We start from the raw sequence: 14494 nt of genomic DNA on the forward strand, positions 1-14494 counted from the left end.
AATCACCTCTTCAAACACCTTGTACATTTTGAAATAAATAGCTCATGGGAAAAATAAAGAGATGTGAAGGACAAATTTTAAATGACATATAAATTGAGTAAATTCGAAATTCATCCTTTTAACTATTAAAATTCCTTCCACTTAAAATTCACGAGAACCACGCGAACGACTATTGAACAATAGATCCATTTTGATTCATTGGGCTTTGTCAGGAATGATAAGTACCACAATTGTTCCGTTGCATAAAGTGGGCCGAAATACATCATTTAGGGCTAGGTCCATTCACGGGCGACAAACCACACTCTCCTGATTCCCAGTTAGATAAAACGGCAGCATATAACCCTAGTAGTCTTCCTTCCCTTCCAGGCCGAAAAACATCTATCGTTTCTGCAGGCGCCGCTGTGGGGAAAAGCAACAGAAGCAGTCGCCATGGTACTAAATCCCATTTACTGAATAATAGTTTCTGACTCAATCACTAGCATTTCTTGTTGCTTTTAATTATGTTAGCAATGGATTTGTTTTCCTTTAGTGTTAAGGAGTTTTACCTATTTTTTGGCTGGTTTGTGGGATTGGGTTAATTAGGGTATCGATCTAAAAGCCGGAGGTAAGAGCAAGAAGACGAAGCGGACTGCCCCCAAATCCGATGATATATACTTGAAGCTGCTGGTGAAGTTGTACCGGTTCCTTGTGAGGAGGACCGGTAGCAAGTTCAATGCAGTGATACTGAAGAGGTTGTTCATGAGCAAGATTAACAAGCCTGCTCTTTCGCTTTCACGCTTGATCACTTACACCAAGGGCAAGGTGCCTATCTTAACTCCCTCCCTCTGCCATCATTATGCCCTTTTTGGAGAATGCTATGGGAATAATAAGATCTTTGCTACCTATTTCGTCCAGGGTTAAGAACTCGTGTAATATTTCCGTTCTGTTAAATTTAAGTTGGCAAATTTGAACTGCTTCTATACACAGTAAGTTCCAGGGATCGAAATGTTGATATAGCAAACGGCTTCTATCTTCTCATTTAAAATTGTTGACTGGCTGATTCATTTCCTTCATTCTCTATCGGTGCTCAACATTTAGTATCCTGCCCCTGAGTCCATTCGGGACAAAGTGCAATCTAAAAGCCAAATATAGTATTAGTCTGTGTTAATGTAATTGAGTGTATAAACATGTGTTTGGTATGGTGGTTCTCAGGAGGACAAGATTGCAGTGGTTGTTGGGACTGTCACGGATGATACTCGTGTGTATGAAGTTCCTTGCCTGAAGGTTACCGCACTTAGATTTACTGAGACTGCGAGGGCTAGGATTGAGAAGGCAGGAGGAGAATGCTTGACTTTTGACCAGCTCGCACTCAGGGCTCCTCTTGGCCAGAACACGGTATGTACGTGTGTGTGTGTCTGTGTGTGTATATATATATACCACCATGATGCTCTTCCCTTGCATGTTTTCTTACATCTGGCTGGCCCTTAGAAATATGTAACAGGTCCTCTCTCTCTTTGCCTGGGAAATTTTAGTTTACCTGTTAGGTGCAAGGGAATAATGTAGTTTACCTGTTAGGTACATGTAAAAGAGTGATAATTTTGCTTGTAATTGTACCTTGTTTTCGGATTTTTCATGCTTTTACAACTTTTTTTTTTTAAATTTTTTGATTTTATCTCAATGTGAATCGCTGGCAAGTCTTTCTATGACCTGTTTAGGTTCAGTAAACCTCTGTAAGCTTCTTGCTGAGGCCACATTGGATACGTTAGATGGGTTTGCATCCTCTTGTGTATTAAGTGTCTAAATGGTTTCTGAATTCATGACAGTAGTGAAAAGCTGGAGATTTATGTTCCCCCTCAAAGCCTGTGCAATTTCATATGTTGCAGATGGACAGAAGGGAACTAAATGTAGTTGTTGGAAAGACTATCCTGCAATTGAGTGGTTTTTGACTTATACTAAGCAATCTTTATGAATATGGAACTTTTAAGATGAAAAATTAGTCGTATTTACTTCTTAGAATTAACTTAAAATCCTTCGAACTTGTGTTCTGGCATGTCTACCCGCTTCATTTTGAGTTGCCCTCCCCAAAAATCCCCAAAACATTTAGATAATGACATGGATTTCTTGGCTGTGGAACTTGTACATTCAGTTAATGGCATGGATTTTTTGGCTCTATAATGCAGGTACTTCTTAGAGGGCCTAAGAATTCTCGTGAAGCAGTGAAGCACTTTGGACCAGCACCTGGAGTACCACACAGCCACACCAAGCCATATGTTCGATCCGCGGGAAGGAAATTTGAGCGAGCTAGAGGAAGAAGAAATAGCAGAGGATTCAGAGTTTAAGTTGTTGTCAATTGTTGAAGGCATACTAATATTCTATTGAGATATGTGTTTGAAACGTTCTGCCCTGCCCGCCTATTTGCTTTCCTTGATGTTTCTCCTTAATTATTTGTTTCGTGTTTGAGAACTACTAGACGTAAACGTTTATCCGTAGCAGGCTCTTGAACTTGCACCTAATATTTTTAAAAGTGTGGACAGCGTCCATGGCTGAGAGTACATTGCAAGTAAACATTTCATACTTTGAGCAGGCAGCGGTGCCATTTAGGAAATTTTCTATTCAGAATCATATCCTTCTTCTTTGCTACATATCTAAATTGGCTAATTGGGAGAGGATTTGGCAGGTGTTCAAATAATGTCGCTCTTCGCTATAATTGAGTCAAAACTTGGCAAAAAAACTGAAAATGAGCCTGAGGCCACATTGTTGAGTTATTTTTTATTTAAAATTTTTCATGTGAAAAATTCCATTAGCTTTACGAAATACATTCTGCTGTAAGCTGAAAGACAATTAACGGGACACAATAATTTGAGAAATAAAATCTTATTGCTTCCTATAGAAGACACGAGTGTTCAGTGATTGTAGCCATTAAGTTTGTGCAATGCCTTTTCAATTTCATACGAGTATAAAGGAGAGGTAACAAAATTACTTCACTAGTTTTTTTTTGGCTTTCAGATACATTTAATAAGAGTATTTCAGTAGTAAGCGCACTCTTATCATGGATTGATCTTGCTCTTTCAATGGTCACTTCTACGATAACGTGCTATACGAAAATTTTGTTAATTCAAGGAAATTAATAAAGTTTTGTTTAGAACAATATGTTTGTACATGCTTTATTGTAATCATATACATACGAGAGACATAAAAAGTATAAAGCCAAATATGCGGGAGGATTATTTCTATGATTTTCCCTTCTTAATAAACTCACAATCTTTTTTCAACTCGTTGTGTGATGAAATATAAGAAAAATTTAAACACCGATACGATATAGGTACTTATCACATGTATTAATTTTTTATAGACCGTTGGTGTGTATATTGACAAGTCTGAATGTATGTTATATCATTATAATTTAAATTTGAACATCAAATTTTGTTAATATGATGTGTATTTAAACACGTATACATTATCAGTGTATAAAAAATTTACTCTTATAAAATACTATATTTGTTCTTTTAACACAGTGCAAAAAAATGGAAAAGCAGGATAAACCTTTTAGTAAAAGACCAACATCAATGATATTTTTCTTCCAAAACTTCCTAACAATATAAAGGCTAAAGCCAGTTTTTCTTCCCCTCTTTTACGTTTCCGTGATTAAATGATTTCAACAAACAGGACCTTAATTTTCAAATCTTTTATTCTTAATCATGAGCTCCCAAACTAGCCATTACTTCTTCTTTTTTCTTTTTTTATTTACGATAACGATAATACTTTTATAACCTAATCTATTCTAATCTGGAGAGAAGGAGAGTCTAAAGAGTTTATGCAAGGAGCTAGTAGGTATAGGAACTTACTAGATCAAATGAATATCCTGATATCTTTTTGAATTTTTTTCATTACAGGTAGGGTTCAAATTGCTAACTTATAACCCAAACTAGTCATTACATAGGGCGAAAATTCTTGTGTTCAAACAATTTCTTTTTTTTTGGTGTAAGTGTTCAAAACAATTTCGACCTCCGTATTGGTTCAACTTTCAAGTGCTGTAACCTCCATATTCCAAATTTTTGTCATCTTCCGTACGACTTTCTGATATCAAATTGCGTTGTTTCATTCGCTCAGATTTAGCGAGTGCTCACTATAAAATGATTAGCAGACTATCCAGATGCTAAAAGCACCTGAGTTTTGGTTCTTCAACTTTTCCACGGTTCCCAATACCAACAAAATAAAAAATTAAAATTAAAAAAAGGCCGCCCGATTGGCGAAGTTGAAATCCTCCACCTCCATCACCATGGACAAAATACAGCACAGAAAGGTACCCGTTAACGGAATAAACCTGCACATCGCGGAAATAGGCGATGGCCCTGCAATATTATTCCTCCATGGCTTCCCAGAGCTCTGGTACTCGTGGCGCCACCAGATGCTCTCACTTTCTGCCAAAGGTTACCGGGCTATTGCCCCTGACCTCCGCGGCTATGGGGACTCCGACGCCCCGCCTTCCCCTTCCAACTACACCGCCCTCCACATCGTCGGGGACCTGGTGGGCCTCCTCGACTCCCTGGGCCTCGACCGGGTCTTCCTAGTGGGCCACGATTGGGGGGCCGTCATGGCCTGGTACTTTTGCCTGCTGAGACCTGACAGGATCAAGGCCCTGGTGAATATGAGCGTTGTCTTCACCCCTAGGAACCCCAAGAGGAAGCCCTTAGAGGCTATGCGCGCTCGTTTCGGGGACGATTACTACATCTGCAGATTTCAGGTGCTTGCTTCCACTAACAATTTCTTTTCTTTTTCTTTTTTTTGGCCCCTCTTCTTCTGGCGTTAACTTCACTTTTGAAAATTGAAGTCCATTTTTTGTTGTTGATGATTTGCTTAATTTATGGGCCTTTCTTCTGTTCTTGATGTTTCGGTTGTTTTGCTACTGCTAGTCATCTCTTTCTTTCGGTTAAGCAAAAGATAACAGCGCTGCAAGTACAGATTTTGTAGCTTGTACGTAAGTGCAATATGTCGTTGCTCTGCCTTCTCATAGTCATGCATCTGCACTGAGCAGCAAACTTCTGGTAAGTTAGGATTATTAACATTGTAGAGACACACAGATTAAGGAGAGGCTTATGTGTGCATGGATTTCTATTTTAGGCAAACTGTTGGGTTTCAAGATGGGCATTGATCATGCGTCATTGATCTAACTCCTTGAAAATTTCAGGATTTGGTGCTTTATTGCCTTTAGGTGTCACCTGAGCAAGCCCATAGGTTACAGGTTTTATTTAGGTCTGGATGACTATTCAATATCCGTTTGATATCTTCCAGCTGCCAACTTGGCAGCTGAAAATCTCACCACCTGTCTTCAATTTTGTCCAACCTGCAATGGAGTTTATCTCGATGAAATATCTAATTACCTGCCTTGTCATTTCATTTGTATCCTTGTTTTGTTAGGAGACTGCAGCTTGCAAGAGTTTTGTTTATCATTTTTTATGTTCAATTATTGTGAAGATGTCAATTTGAGTTTATAGAAGACATATAGTATACTTTTTAATTACAGTACATATTATGTAGCCAGTTTCATGTTGTAGTCTGTGGAGTTTTGGTGCAACAGCTGCCTCTAAGTCATATTTCGGACGTGAAATGCTTCTTGGTTTAATCATTCAAGTGAGCAAATGCATGGGCCTTCTTTCTACATGAAGCTAAATAGAAATTCATTTCCTTTCTTGATGGTTTTTTCGTGTAGGAACCTGGAGAAGCAGAAGAGGAGTTTGCTCGTGTTGACACAGCGAGGATAATAAAGAAGTTCTTAACATCTCGAAGACCAGGCCCTCTGTGTGTACCTAAAGAGGTAGGATTTGGAGGCTCACCTCATAACCCAATCCAATTGCCCTCTTGGTTATCAGAAGATGATGTCAATTACTTTGCCAGCAAGTTCAGCCAGAAGGGCTTCACAGGTGGATTGAACTACTATCGAGCTATGGATCTGTGAGTTTTTACTCATCAACTCTCTTTTCTTGTCATGAAAACTAATCTTTTATCCTTGTTTACCTCTGAACTCTTCCTTTGCTTTGTTTGTTCTTTCACTTTTCATATAACCATTGACTTGCATTATTGCAAAATTGAGCCTTGAAAGTTAAAAGCCTTCAGTTAAACTTGAGAAATAATATGTTGCTGATCAGCTCAAATCAGACTTATGTTGATGTATGCAGTTGTAATATTTCAGCTTCACCTGGTGTATTTGCTACATTAGAACAAAAAGTGAAGATGTTTACTTGCAAAGTTTGGCTTACACTTTTTATTCAACAAAGATGTTCCGTTAGTATCACAGAAGATAACACAGAATTAGGTGCATAATTTTCTTTTGACTGCTGCAGAAATTGGGAGCTCACAGCTCCTTGGACAGGATTGCAAATAAAGGTACCTGTTAAGTTTATTGTGGGAGATCTTGACGCGACTTTCACTACCCCGGGTGTGAAGGAATATATCCAGAAGGGTGGATTTAAAAGAGATGTGCCGTTCTTGCAGGAATTTGTTATAATGGAAGGAGTGGCTCACTTTATTAACCAGGAAAAGCCAGAGGAAGTTAGTGCCCACATCTATGACTTTATCCAAAAGTTTTAGTACTTTTTCACCGTTTGCAAATGTCATTTTACTGCATCTCCTAGTTGTGATCTTTTAAAGGTGTAGTGTTTGGAATAGGATATCCTATAAATATCCATGGGACAGTTAACTGTTCCTGGTCAGGATATTGCTTATTGCCTTCCAAGAAATAAAGAAGTTCGTACCTTGTATTTTTTGTATTGAGAATATTGTTACTATAATAAAAGATGTACAAATATCTTGAGAAAATTTCTTGCTGTATTGAGTTGAGAGCCAGTGCAATACTTTTTTTTTTTTTTATTATTGTATTGACTGCAGAGTCCACTGAGATTTTTAAGAACACGTTCATACAGGAGTACCCGGCTTCCCTACCCTCGGGGTAGTTTATTCATGCAACGCTGTGATTGGACTTTAGGTACGAAGGCAGAAATAGAGTAGCGTAGAAACTGATATACCTTCTTTTTAAGGGCATATTACTCTGGATGGAACAATAGGTCAAGCAATGTCAATTTAACACATTGCGGATCAAACAGAACTGAAACTATCAACAAAGCGGCTTTGTTTTAGTAATGCCTGTCATATGCTTATTATGCTAAGGTCAAGAAGGTATTTCTGAAAGTTGCCAGATATATGCAGAGTCTCCAAGGATTCAAAAACTTCTAAAGGGGCATGAATACTTGATGAAAAGCATAGCATTAACAAACAGAAATCCTTTCATTAGGTTCATGAATTCAAACTTTCGGGAACTCCATCCTAAAATGAAGGCTTACGGAGGAACCCTTTATTTGGAGTTAGAAAGCAGGAAATAGGAGCAGATAATTGCTGTAGAAATTAAAACTTGCTGATGAAATCATAAATGTGGATGCTGCACTCGTCTGCCTTTTCCTGGTTGATAAAGTGTGCAGCTCCTGGTATCACAATCACTTCTTGCAAGTCAGGAACATCTTTCTTGAATCCTCCATTGTGTATGTAATCTTGGATGCCCGGTATATGATAAGTTAAGTCGAGATCGCCCACCACAAACTTAACAGGAACTTGAATTTGCGCTTCTCTCCATGGTGCTGAAAGCTCCCAGTTTCTGATACATTGGCCATATATACTAATTAGGTGGAGATAATATGCGTGATTTGAGAGCATGAGTTTCTTTATAATATAAAACTTGTGAGCTTATACAACCGATCATTCCTATTTTCATGTGTCTCAACTTTGACAATCGCTCTGTGATTGATTGGGATAGTGCTGGTGTTGTGAAAATTATCTGATTCAACCAGTGGGGAGTTTAACATGGGCGTGGACTCATTTCTTGTTAAATGTTGATTAAAATGTTGTGGAGTATCAAGTGCCATCAGATTATTGAGAATCGAATTTAAGAAGTAAGTGGTATTAGGGGTAGCAGAAGTAGTAGAAAACTATAACTTACAGATCTATACAGCGATAGAAGTTGAATCCTCCGCTGAAACCTGTCTTCTTGAATTTAGTGGCATAGTAATTCAGGTCTTCCTGTGTCAGCCATTCGGGCATTGGGTTGGGATTTTGATGAGCAAAATACTGAAAACCACCTCTAGGAATACAGGGTGGACGTGTATCACGATTTGAAAAAAATGCCTTCACAAGCTCGGCAGTGTCGACGCCGGCAAACTCCTCTTCCACCTCTTCCGTTGCCTGCTACAAGAAAAAACAGTAGTAGTAGCACAGAAATTATACTGAGCAGGGGCCGGGAATGGGATGAAATATGCAGAGCAAGTTTGTATTTATCGAAGGCTTATTTAGGAGCAAGCATCAAAATAATCTACAACTCCTCAATTAAGGTCCCGAAGTTCCATCTGTTTAGGAATTTTTCTCTAGCATCCTCCCTCCTCAATAATCTACAACTTCCGTCCATGGATGGTTTCACTTTCAACTACTAAGTAGTGGTAAAGAATATGGAATAATTTCAAAAATCTCCCCTGAGGTTTTTAACTATTGCAGAAAACTCTCATCTGATTTAAAAAATTACACCTACCTCCCTTATAATTAGCATTTCAGTAACAATAGAGACCCATTATGCTATCCTAAAATACTCCTTTGTTATTTAGAAAAGAGAAAAACAAACTAATAAATTTCTTTCACATTGCAATTATTATAAACGACAAAACTACCATCCTAATGAATTCAATAAACCACTTCACCTTAATTTTCATATTTTTACAATTTTAATAACCTACTATTGCCGCCACAAAACTTCCCTTGCAAATCAACTATAACAATTAAAGTCTACATTCATCTTAAGATTTAGCCTCATTTTTTTTTTTTTTACCTAAATTCAATATTTGAATTAACCAATGTTACTATTCAACCTCGTTATTACTAAAATAACGTAACCTACCAAGAATATTAACATGCAGTAACCAAAAGTAACACTAGAAACCACATTCCATGTCTTTAGACAAACCTGATTGTAATTTTTATATCTCAAAATTCTTTTTTACATAATAGGCATGATTGGCAAAATACCGTAATCTTCTTTAATCCACGTTCCCTTCTTAGCTATCATTTTTATTTTATTGCATGCACTCTGTATCACCGTCATTTTTTTCACCTTTATTTAATTTGACAACAAATATGATCGTGCAACTTGTCATTTTGTAATTTTAAGTGAATAATATTTATAAAAAAAAAGACAAAAAAGAGAAAGTGTGCCTATTTGCAAAAAAAATAGTGAATTATAAAATGTAGGAGAAAAAAGATAACAGAAAAAGTCTGAGAGATAGAATAAGGGTTTAGTTTGTGTGATAACAATTATTTTAGAATAAAAGATTAGTTGTAATTGTAGAAATTTTCTATTTGTAGGAATTATTTATAAATAAAAGATATTATAGTCATTTTACTATATAAAAATGGACAAGAACGGAGGTTTGTGTAATTATTTAAATCTGAAGGAACGTGTGTGAAATTATTCCAGAGAATATTTTACCTGAAATCTGCAGACATAGTAGTCATCACCAAAAGTCTCGCGCATCTCCTCTAGGGGCTTTTTGGATGGATTTTTGGGGTCGAAATAGTGGTACACACAACTCATGTTGACCAGGGCCTTGATTCCCTTTCATAACTCACAGTTTTTTGTATGAGTTTTTTGTATGAGTTTTTTGTTGACCAGGGCCTTGATTCGATCCGGTCGGAACAAGCACAAGTACCATGCTATGAGAGAACCCCAGTCGTGGCCCACCAAGAACACCTTATCTAGACCCAGACTGTTCAAGAGGGCCACAAGATCTCCGACAACATGGAAGGCCGTGTAGCTGCTGGGACTGGGCGGCGCGTCAGAGTCGCCGTAGCCTCGGAGATCGGGGGCAATAGCTCGGTAGCCTTTGGAGGCAAGATACAGCATCTGGTGGCGCCAGGAGTACCAAAGCTCCGGGAAGCCATGTAAGAGTAACACCGCTGGGCCTTCACCAACCTCAGCTACGTGCATATTTATGCCGTTGACAACTACACTTTGGTGCATTATATTCTCCATCTCACTGCTTAAAGACCTTTTTGACTTGCTAATGTACTAGCCAAGTATAGCTCACCATGCCTTCACTTTTGCTTGCATTTATGGGTCTTATATAAGAAGAAAATCGTAATTTAGGGAGTATTTGATAAAATTGAAACGTGAATTATGCATTCAATATTTATTAAATTATTAAATTGTAAAATATAAAGTCTGATAAATTATTGAATTGTTAATTGCGTATTAAAAAAGATAGTGCTTAGAAAATTTATTTATTACTTATTTATGGGAGCAAGCTTGTTTAAAAAATTTGATATTATTTAATTAATTCAAATATTTAATTTTTTATTATCAAACTTATTTTTAACATATTAAAATTTGAATTATTAAATTTAAATATTAAATTGAATTATTAAATAGGATCATATAGTTTCAAAGATGGGATGATGTCCCGAATTTCTTGTTTGACCATAAAAGAAAAACAAAATTTTTTTTTGCCCTTTCGGGAGGGGTTAAAACACCCATGGAACGCTCCTAGTCTAAGAGGTGAGCGAGTGCATGCGAGGAAGGTCCCAAACGTTACGCATTAATTACTCACATGGCCAAGTCTGAAAAGGGTTAAGAAGTCAGTTGCAGCACTTTGAGTTTGCGGAATTGAAAATGACGGCATTGTTGTTTCTATGGCAAGTCCGACGTCAAATGACCTTTTCATTTTGCTTTCCACATTTGTTTAGATGTTAGGCCAGTTTTGTACCGTAGATCAAGTTTACACAACTGTCCGAACCCGTTACTTCTAGTAATCGTCGACAACTTGGACAACAGAACCACCTTCTCGATTAAATCCCCCGAACCCAAACAAACTCCTTTTTCTATTTTTAAGGTTTTTCCTCCTCCTCTTTTGCTACTGTTTGGATAGGAAACTATTTGAAATAACTTTTTGAAAAAATACTATAGCACTTTTAAAAAATGTATTGATAATACAAATAAATTACGCGTGCAATTCAAAGCATTGGCCGGTTGCTGCACTTTTGCAAGTGCCCAACGCCTTCAATAATCATCTCAAGCTTAGGTTGTGTTTGGATTGCATTTTCCGTCATTTTTCATGGAAAAATTACTGTAGCGATTTGATATATGTGAGGAAAAAAGGTGATAGGGAAATGTGATCACGGAAAACGACAATATTTTCCGACGGAAACAAGCAATCCAAGCAAGGCCTTAAAGTTCTCATATCGCTTGTTGAGTTTACGCAGCCTTTAACAGAAAGCAATCATCCACACACGAGGAAAAGTTTCCATAGCTTTATTGGTCTTTAATCTTTTATACATACCTGTGATCAGGCCGCTTGATGTGTGTCCACCTCATCAAACATATAATGCTTTTTTTTTTTTTGGGTATAAATCATATGTATTTGCATACATTTTATGATCTATGATTAATTCTGTTATAGTCAAATTGAGCCTCTCGCGTGAATAATTTTCCCAACATCACATTTTCATGAATTTTGAACTCGAGACATTATGGTTAAAGATATGCAAATCCCTTTTACGCGCACTAACATCCATTGGTGAAACATATGATACGTTGAGAGAGATCAACACATGTACAGTATGTAAACATGAAAGAACGTAGAAAATGATGACAGGTGAATGGTTTACAAATAAATTCCTTAGTAGAAGGAAAAATACAACTAAACATGCTATTGATTTATAGCCACGGAAAAATATATAAAAGAAAATAAAAAATAAAACAGATTATTCTAGTAAAATGCCTCCAATACTAACCAGGACCACAATTTAAAAAAAATTAGAAGAATAAAATGGGCCTAAAAAAACTAGAAGAACCCAACTAACCTTTTGATATTTATAATGCTACAGCCTACAGCCACTTTCTTCCTTCCAATTTTCTCAGGTATATTTGGAGACCAAAATTGTGATTATTTACCAATAATGAAGGGAGAAGTGTGGTAGTATTAGAGTTGGCAAAATGGGCGGGATTTGCTTGGGTTTGAGATGGAACTGAGTCATATGGGTTTGGGCCCAATCTTACCCATATGTGTTTTGGGACTAACTTGGGCGGGATCATTTTGGGATGGGTTTAGATTGATCCCGCCCAATACCCAAATCAATTTTCTACATATTTTTTTTCCTTTAATTCATTTTTTATTTTTATATAATTTTAATATTTTTGATTTATTAAATTTCTTTTAGTTTTATTAAATAAACATGCAAGTGCTTTATACTCAAGATTCCCACCAAAAATTGGATTAACAAATAAAGGAAAAGATAGATATACAGTCATATTCCAACATATATCAAGATGACCAAGGTCCTTAGGATGTTGAATATTTATCCTTATCATTGTCCAAAGATGACAGGTCTAAACTAACTGAAATGTTGGAAATTCTTGTGGATAATGACTAGGAAGACTACTAGATTATATTCGCTGGTATGACTATAAAAATTGTTAAAGATAATTTTTGAATCTAAGATTCCGTTTGGATTGACTTTTTTTTCAAAAAATAAGTTTTTCAAATACAATGTTACAGTAATATACAATAACTCAAGAAACATCCCATCCATATTAATATATCAAATATTTCAAAAAAATTTTATAGTAAAAATTTTTCATATACACTGCTACAATAAAATATTTCAAAAACACCTACAAAAAACTGCTAATCCAAACGGAGCCCTTGCCATTTGAGCCCAATGGGTACCCAAGTATTTCCCATCCTTTCCCATTCATTAATGGGTATAGTTGGGATGTGTCCTAACTTAAACCCAATACCAAATTATAATACCCATCCCGCCCAAAGTTCCTTTGGGCATGGGTAGCCCATTGGGACTTGGGACAAATTGCCAACTCTAGGTAGTATGTACTAGTACCTGTTGCATACTCAATGTGTGTCTAAGAGAAAAAATGCATAATATGTATGATAAATAAGGTTGTGTTTGGATTGCATTTTCCGTCATTTTTCATGAAAAAATTACTGTAGCGATTTGATATATGTGAGGGAAAAATGTGATAGGGAAATGTGACGACGGAAACGACAATATTTTCATTGCTAAAGCAAATTTTAATCTCTTAAATTTCTTTCACATAACAATTGTTACATTGGTAGTTACGGTGCAAAGGATTAATTACGTTGAAAAGTAAATAGTTGAAGCAAAAGGTGTTTTCAAGACAGCTAACCATAATTATGAGCTTAGGTAGTTAAGATGAAAGTAGTCACTCTAGAATAAATATGAGAATTCATAAAATGACGTATAACGTTTACACCAAACTCCCTTCCTCTCCCTTATTGCATAGATATTGTCATTTCAAATACTATTAGATAAATTTGGAGCTTTGGATAACGAGATTGATCCAAATCTGAAATATTCCCTCAGATCTGCTATCCAACTGGTTCAAGCTCAATATTGAAAATGAGATCTAATGAGAAGACTGAATAAATTGTAGATCTAACATATAGATCTAAAAAAAAAAACTCCAAGATTTGAAAAGGTAAAGAACAAAACTAAATAAAACTCTCATTAAGATAGTGTAGGAGAAACTAACACTCTCAATAGGACACCCTAGGAGATAAGAAAACTCTTACTATGATAACTTAGGAGAGACTTTATTGAATGAAATAAAGAGCAAATGACAAAGGAAGAGGAAGGGAGACCTTGGCTTAAGGCCAAGATCTTCCTCCTATAGAGGAGTAAGGGTAGAGGAGGAAATCTAAGAGAAAGAAGAGAATCCCTCCGCTAGAGAGAAGGAAGAGCCTCTCTGAATTCGAATTTGAACCTAGTCAAAATTGCGCTAAGCACGATTGTTTAGACCAAAATTTAACTCAACTCTATTGATTGCAGTCATATATGAAATGGTAGTATAGTATTTCATCATGTAAGAGTAGAATTGGGATAAAATTGACGATAGAATTTTTCAACACTAAATCCGTAACTAAGGCTTTATAAATAGAGATAGATATGTGCCACCGTGTTTCTTAGGGCATCAAATAGGTCAAGTGTAGGGCTGCAAACGAATCGAGCCGCTCGCGAGCGGCTCGAGTCAAGCTCGAGTCGAGCTCGAGCTGACTCGATATTAATCGAGCTCGAGCTCAGAATATTAAGCTCGTTAGCTCGCGAGCCGGAGTATATATATATATATATTTTTTTTATTTTTATTTAATAATAAAATTACGTATATTATATATATATTTTTTTATTTTTTATTTTCATAGTAAAATTACGTATATATCCTTAATATTTTATTATTTATTAAGAAAAATTGAAAAAATATTATTTTATTTATTTTTTTTAAAATAAAATAATTATTTTTTATTTTTTTCGAGCTCGGCTCGACTTGATTCGAGTCGAGCTCGAGCTTGAAAATTGCCGTCTCGTCGAGTTCGAGCTCGAGCTTGATAAAATTTAATCGAGTCTCGACTCGATTAGTTCAAAACTCGACTCGGCTCTACTCGTTTGCAGTCCT

General features: G+C 36.4%; 3 protein-coding genes across 3 annotated transcripts; 2 read left to right on the top strand and 1 right to left on the bottom strand.

Annotated features, from left to right (window-relative positions):
• Nucleotides 1–292: 292 nt before the first annotated feature.
• Nucleotides 293–2383, top strand: LOC113696420 (large ribosomal subunit protein eL18y-like). The gene is made up of 4 exons (XM_072065555.1): nucleotides 293–432; nucleotides 583–801; nucleotides 1192–1374; nucleotides 2160–2383. The coding sequence occupies exons 1-4, from the start codon at nucleotides 430–432 to the stop codon at nucleotides 2316–2318; spliced, it is 564 nt and encodes a 187-aa protein (XP_071921656.1). The 5' UTR covers nucleotides 293–429; the 3' UTR covers nucleotides 2319–2383.
• Nucleotides 2384–3985: 1602 nt separating this feature from the next.
• Nucleotides 3986–6795, top strand: LOC113718252 (epoxide hydrolase 1-like). Its single transcript, XM_072065564.1, has 3 exons — nucleotides 3986–4723; nucleotides 5690–5931; nucleotides 6321–6795. Exons 1-3 carry the CDS (start codon nucleotides 4259–4261, stop codon nucleotides 6565–6567), a joined length of 954 nt encoding a protein of 317 aa, XP_071921665.1. The 5' UTR covers nucleotides 3986–4258; the 3' UTR covers nucleotides 6568–6795.
• Nucleotides 6796–7223: 428 nt separating this feature from the next.
• LOC113718258 (epoxide hydrolase 1-like) lies at nucleotides 7224–10106 on the bottom strand. Its single transcript, XM_072065560.1, has 4 exons — nucleotides 9686–10106; nucleotides 9500–9616; nucleotides 7967–8208; nucleotides 7224–7624 (listed from the first exon to the last, which is right to left on the bottom strand). Exons 1-4 carry the CDS (start codon nucleotides 10040–10042, stop codon nucleotides 7378–7380), a joined length of 963 nt encoding a protein of 320 aa, XP_071921661.1. The 5' UTR covers nucleotides 10043–10106; the 3' UTR covers nucleotides 7224–7377.
• Between the last annotated feature and the right edge of the window lie 4388 nt (nucleotides 10107–14494).

The sequence above is a fragment of the Coffea arabica genome, chromosome 1e, assembly GCF_036785885.1.
Source record: "Coffea arabica cultivar ET-39 chromosome 1e, Coffea Arabica ET-39 HiFi, whole genome shotgun sequence".
NCBI classification, from domain to species: Eukaryota; Viridiplantae; Streptophyta; class Magnoliopsida; order Gentianales; family Rubiaceae; genus Coffea; species Coffea arabica.

Coding starts and splice junctions, on each gene's coding strand:
- LOC113696420 (XM_072065555.1), top strand. Junction 802..1,191: donor TCACTTACACCAAGGGCAAG/GTGCCTATCTTA, acceptor GGTGGTTCTCAG/GAGGACAAGATTGCAGTGGT. Junction 1,375..2,159: donor CTCCTCTTGGCCAGAACACG/GTATGTACGTGT, acceptor TCTATAATGCAG/GTACTTCTTAGAGGGCCTAA.
- LOC113718252 (XM_072065564.1), top strand. CDS start 4,259: ATGGACAAAATACAGCACAGAAAGGTACCCGTTAACGGAATAAACCTG. Junction 4,724..5,689: donor ACTACATCTGCAGATTTCAG/GTGCTTGCTTCC, acceptor TTTTTCGTGTAG/GAACCTGGAGAAGCAGAAGA. Junction 5,932..6,320: donor TACTATCGAGCTATGGATCT/GTGAGTTTTTAC, acceptor TGACTGCTGCAG/AAATTGGGAGCTCACAGCTC.
- LOC113718258 (XM_072065560.1), bottom strand. CDS start 10,042: ATGGAGAATATAATGCACCAAAGTGTAGTTGTCAACGGCATAAATATG. Junction 9,617..9,685: donor TCCGACCGGATCGAATCAAG/GCCCTGGTCAAC, acceptor AAGGGAATCAAG/GCCCTGGTCAACATGAGTTG. Junction 7,625..7,966: donor TTCTATCGCTGTATAGATCT/GTAAGTTATAGT, acceptor CCAATGTATCAG/AAACTGGGAGCTTTCAGCAC.